Below are 6,371 nucleotides of genomic sequence, written 5' to 3' on the forward strand. Positions count from 1 at the left end.
GTGTGTGTGTGTGTGTGTGTGTGTGTGTGTGTGTGTGTGTGTGTGTGTGTGTGTGTGTGTGTGTGTGTGTGTGTTTATCTGTACAATGTGATATAGCTGTGCAGTGCTAGTGAAGGATGGCAGTAGCTTGATGTGGAGTTGTGTTTGCATTAAATTATTATGTGTCACTTTGGACACACATGAGAACACACTCTACCAATTAGCTGTCTTTACTTTCCTAAACTCAGACAAAAATGCGCACGCTCGCTCTGGAATTCTTTTATCTTCACAGAGCATCTTTGGAATGAGCGCCTCTCTGCTTTCTTGAGGGACATATGGCTCAGTATGACCTGCCAGCGTCCTTCACTATTGCTGGCTTTACCCCAAAGCCCCCCAGGCTGCACTATCCTGCACTGCTCTCTGCAGTTAGTACCACCTTCTGACTGTCTGTGTTCTAACCAGCTCTTTTATGCAGACACTATTCCCAATAGAACACTCTAAAACGCACACACACATATATTATATTAACACAAGCAAGGCTACTGCTCTCATTTCTGCACACACCTTTTTATGCTTATGTCAGCATGCATAAAGGACAGTGGCTGATGCTCATACCTGCTGTTCATACAGCATCTATTCATATTTGAAATAATCACTACAATTCAGCGTTTCTTAAAGCTGTAGAAACAGAATTTATGTACCACCTGGGTGCAGAAGAAGAAAAATGTTATGGTCTCACATTTCAACAGCTATATGCAGCTATATACAACAGCTTGGCAATAATTTGGCCTCTGCAGTTTGTTTTGCTTGAACTGGTACTGTCAGACATTTTATTATATGTCAGTTATTTCAGTTATGCACACACGACAAGGAAGGACTCCAGTAGAGCTCCATGATGCAGTAATAATGTTTATTTGTACATAACAAGACTGGTGTTGCAGTACTAGTGTTTTACAAAAGCATATAAATAAAATTCAGTTATATATGCAGATGAAATATATTTATGAATTTAGAAGCCCTGGATTAACCCAACAACTGTTTTTGGACTATAGGAAAAAGCTGGAGTGCCCACAGAGGTACAGGGAGAACAAGAAGGCTCCAATAGAGAGGGGTCCCAGCTGGCCATTGGGTCCAAACTCAGGACATTTTTGCTATAAGGGAACACCAGTATCCACTGTACCAGCCTGCTACCCATCAATACATAAGAATAAATAACAATGAATTAAAAAAAAATAGAACATAGATTCAGAAGTTCAGAATATGAAAATGAGCTAAAAAGCTTAAAACAAATAATTTTAAAAAAGCACTAGAAGACTTTAAAGCTAGAAATTTTATTTTTATTAAATAAGAAAACTTTACAAGAAATCCCTTTGAAATATTCTTTTTAGAACTAATGAAGCAACTCAAACAGTAAACAGTTGAGTAACAAAGGTGACAAATATGTCTTAAGGCAGAATATGTAGTTGAACTGTGTTGGGTTAGAGTGCCTAAGTAGACCAAAAACGTATTAAATTTACAGGCATTTGAATGTCTTTTTGTTTAATATCAACTAAACTCTGAGCTCTGCCTTTTGCCTCCTTCAGCGTGCTACCTGACACTTTTTTGTTTTCTGCAGTCTGGTAATGGTCAGGCAGAGAAAGGGGGTTAATTTTGTTGAAATATCTGCCTGATTGTGCTGAAGCCTGGCTTTTTAAGAGCAAACATGAGGTGTTTGGTGTCATAAAGCAATGCTACAAACATCAATCCAATCAATCAAATGGGACTAAAATGCAGCAAACACATAGTTTAGTAAGAACTCCAACCTAAATCTAATGCAGCTTAATACAGCAGTCCAGCTTTCACATACTGGTGCATCACAGTGTGTTATTTTGAGTCAAGTCTCATCATAGATTTCTGTTGGCATTTCTTTGTGTTTCCTTGGTGTTCTGGGGCTCATTGCCAACAATGTACTAGCTTTGGTGTTCAGCCAAGATTTATAGGTCGGTGCTGTACAGTATACGCTGTATTTTCTGGGTGGAACTGTGATGTTTCCAAAGGACCAGGGTTTCTGATTAGTGCAGCACATTCTCCCATTTATTTTCCCTCAAGTCTCACTTTTATGAATTCAGGGACTGTGGGCCCAAATGTGGCAGCAGTGTGAAATGTGGCTTGTTTTATTTTTTCCTTGTCTTTTTGCTTTGGGTTTTCAGTCACAAAGTGAACTGCTGTGGAAGATATACAGTGATTCCTTTTTTTAATAATATATTTTTTCTTTTACTTTTGTTGGGTGATGTGCAAAGACTTTAAAGAACATGATCCAAATGTTGGCCTGTGGGCTACATCTTAACCAACATTAACTGTGCTCATATTATCCTCATTTACAGGCTCATAAATCTATTTCAGGATACTATTAGAATAGTTTACTTGCTTTAATGTTCAAAACCACATTATTTAAAAAAAAAGAAAAAAAAGAAAGGACATTGCCGCAGCACCTTTTTTTCATCTCCCTTCTCAATTGATCCATCTCACCTTCTGTCACTCCTCATTTTGCGTTTGTTGGTCAGCTGATGAAACACAAGAAAACTAAAAATATGTAAATAAGAGCACTGTAACTGGGAATTCTTCTTTATTAAAAATAAATATAAGACCGGGAGAAAGAACAAAAAGGGACCATGGTAATATTAACCACATTAGCCATGCTTTGTGCTAATATTAAATATGAAGGCTTAAAATAAAAGTAATTTGCTGAGCCTTCAGTTCCTCATATACCAGGAGTCCATAAAAGATTTTGTGCTGTGATATTTGCTTTGCTTTGCTCATAGCTGAGACTTTTATGGATCAGTTAGCCAGATTTTTTTCAAGAAACCGGCCCCATAGACAATTAAAAAATAGCCTCCTAACCCATCTAATATCCAGATTTGGGTATCAAATAGCCTCTAGTTTATATATTAGTATGATATATAATGAATTTTGGGTAGAACTTGGACTTTGTTTTCACATGCACAACAATATCTATATATAACCAGATAAGGAATAGAGAAAACATATAAAACATAATAAAGGCACTTTGGGCTAATGTGGTCTGTTTGATTGATTTCACCGGAGGTTTATGAGTTCGTTAATGATTTTGAAAACAGTCCCATTATAGAACTATTTTCTGTTTTGTCTAGAAAGCAATTTTTGCTCCAGTCTATTCCCAAAAGCACTTATAATTTCACAGAAATCTAAAATTATTAGTGCAACTGTACTGCAGTTGTTTGTCAAACTACGTATGAGCATCGGCTCCTCATAGGCATCAAAGGGAAAGAGTTTGTAGCTGTGCGTTCCTGTTCTGTACAGAACTTTAGGTCGCTGTTTTGCTGGAGTGTGAGTTTGTGTACTGACCTTGTGCTCTCCCTGTGCAGGTACACCCTTTGCTGATGCGCGAGAGGCGCTCAGAGTCTCACAGGAACAAGCTGCTGCGGCGGACAGTCAGCGTTCCTGTTGAGGGAAGGCACCATCCCGAGATGGGTGAGCAGACAAATGTCATTTTTTCTCTGACTTTTTTTCTCTGATTCTGATTGAGGCTCTAATCAAGGTCCAATCAACAATTATTTTGCGTTTCGTCTTACTTTTAGCTGTTTATTTTCGCCGACAGTTTTAGTGATGTGGTGCAAAAGGCTCATTCTATGAAAAGAAATTCACAAACATATTTTACAAAACTTTGAGCAAGAGAACCAGTCTGAGTTTGACAAATGGAAGTGGTATTTTCTCTGTGCCAATCAAAGAGTTGCAACAAAAAAGGAATTTCTTACACAATAGAATCTTGAGGTGATATCTACTTGTTTTAACTTATGCTGCTGAAGGCATTTTTCACAGACAGAGTACTGCAGATTTTGTCTACCATCATTTTCAATGAGAACATTTTTGGCAAGGCAAAAAATGTTTTTGTTTTTTTTTTAAGTTTCATTATTTTTCTGGCCATCCGCTAATGTTTTAACACAGACTTGGAAAAATGTGAAACTATCCATTAGTGACACATTTCTGAGCAGGTGCTCTCTGTGGACCATTTTTGGTCGATGCCCCAGTTGCTTCTCGCGGTAATTCAACATCTTTTTTTGGTTGCCCATTATGATTTTCAAAAACATTATCACCTGTATTACTTTAGTTTGGGTTTCTTGTAATAACAGGATGGTTGCATAGCAACGAAAATGATGTAAAGCTTTTGGTATCCTTTGAGCCATTACTCGCGCTGTTACTAGCAACGCTCACAGCAGCACTCTGCATCTGAGCAGAGATAAAAGCGTCACATCTGATCAGAGCTGAAGGCAGTTGCTTCCTTTAAGATTTTCACTCGTTCTTTTCTCAGTTTGACTGATTTTATCAGTCAACTCACTTTGAAATGAAATACATGCATTGATTACTTGATTAACGCACATATCTTTTGAGTTTGTTGTCTGTCTCTGCCATTGATAATTTTTTTTATTTTCTTTGTTTATGCTTTTAAACTTTTCCGACTCTTTTTTCACTTGTCCTCTTGGCTTTTTTATTGCCGTAGCGTCCTCTTAAATTCTCAATGGATCCCGTGAAACTGACCCTCTGATAGCAGCCTTCCTTTGTTTATTTTGCCTGACTCAGTCTCTCTGGGCCCCCTACAAATGTCCCGCACAGTTTCTCCCTTTTCCTTCACCCGACACCTCTTCCTCGCACTCAGCTATTTTAAGGGTCTCCCTTGCGACGTCCTCTATCATTGATTCTGCCATTGCTTCTGCTTCTTTGCTGCCCAACAGTGCTGATTCAACTGGATAAATACTTTTTTCAGTTTTCATACGAGTGGCTCTCTGACCTTAAAGTGATCAAGCAGTGACACATCACTTGACGTGGTCCTGCTCCATTTTGACATATGCTGACATGGCAGTGTCACTTCATATTGCCTATGTGTAAGCGTATTGTAAATATGCATTCACATATGTTAGTTTGCTGTGGCACAGGCCATAGTGCACTGACACCATTATGAACTGACGGTAGCGCCTAAGCACAAAGTGCCAGAACAGATTAATGGACTCCAGGAAATTTGTAATTATCAGATACACAAAAACGCTAATGGAGGCTGTCATGAGGCCACAGTTAGAGGCATACTCTACAGGAAGCTACATGACCTACTTTATGAATTCTCTGACTTAAAACAATGAGGTGATTAGGGTTTCACAGTGAATTAAGCCATCATATACTAATGTGCCAATTATTTATTCTGAAGTTGTTTCAATCTCACATTTAAGTTGGAATCTGACTTGAGCAGCTGCACTAATGCTGTTCCTTGGCCAACAGATTACACTGTTTGCAGAAAACTATTTATCATTTTGAATCAGATTTTTGTTTGATTTTATTATTGCAACTTATATAAATAGTATGCCCAACCCAAATGTGCTTATAGACACTGTTATAGATTGACAACACCGCCATAAATTATGAAAAATGATAAATAAATAACTGCTGTACTTCCCAAGCTTTCGAAACAAAAGCTTACATTTCATTGTGCAGTTTTCAGTGGTTACATGTAGGAACAAAGCACATTCGTTTACATGAGCACTTGGGTTTGACATGCAAATACACAGGTAATTTTCATCTGCAGCCGCCCCATGTGCAGAAAAACATTTAATTTCATTTAATTTAATTTCATTTAATAGACAGCTCATTCAGGACCCTATAGCCAAATGATTATTTCCCTCCGAAGTGATGCATATTTGGGGTTCTTGTTGTCTGATCTCCTTGCTGTTTCACACACACACACACACACACACACACACACACACACACACACACACACACACACACACACACACACACACACACACAGGCACAGAATGTTAGGGAGCTGTGATCCAGGTGGGTTTAAAAGCAACTTGTAGGCAGACTAAAGAAGCTTAAATAACTTGCACAATTTGTGATTTGCCAATTACATGCAAGTTGTAAAGGGTACCACATGATTCCTCAACTGATGTGGACTGAAATTGAGGCGTCATGACATGTCTGGGATTTATTTAGTGACCGCCCTGAAATGTACTCTGCCTGTTAACTCATCATAATAAGGTCAGTACAGAATAACAAATGTTTCAGCTTCGCACAGTTCTTAGAACCTTTATTAGCTGAAGCATCCCTGATAATCATCATTCTTTCTGAGAAACTGGATGTATCGGGATCAGACTGTTGAGACTGTCAAAACATGTAAGTCATTGTTCGATATTTTGGGAAGTAGGTTAATTACTAAGAATAATTAGATTGATAAAGCTCTGATGCTAAATATAGATCAATCTATAGCAGCTGTTGAAATGGTTGAAATGTCTCACCTGATTCAGACTGGTAAACAGACTGGTATTGATCTACCAAATTCTTATTAACAAAGTCAAACTATGACTGAGGTGGGCCAAATCATT

At 38.1% G+C, this 6,371-nt stretch overlaps 1 protein-coding gene across 11 annotated transcripts in view; it reads left to right on the forward strand.

The window, feature by feature from the left end:
- syngap1b (synaptic Ras GTPase activating protein 1b) overlaps positions 1 to 6,371 on the forward strand; it is a 174,263-nt gene that overhangs the window by 61,449 nt on the left and 106,443 nt on the right. For all 11 annotated transcript variants that reach the window (XM_005744047.1, XM_005744050.1, XM_005744044.1 and 8 more), the window contains exon 3: positions 3,363 to 3,468. In XM_005744047.1, coding sequence (XP_005744104.1) covers positions 3,363 to 3,468 — 106 coding nt within the window. The remainder of the gene's footprint in view (positions 1 to 3,362; positions 3,469 to 6,371) is intronic.

Source organism: Pundamilia nyererei, unplaced genomic scaffold, assembly GCF_000239375.1.
Source record: "Pundamilia nyererei isolate P.nyererei 1_Seehausen unplaced genomic scaffold, PunNye1.0 scaffold00138, whole genome shotgun sequence".
Taxonomy (NCBI): domain Eukaryota; kingdom Metazoa; phylum Chordata; class Actinopteri; order Cichliformes; family Cichlidae; genus Pundamilia; species Pundamilia nyererei.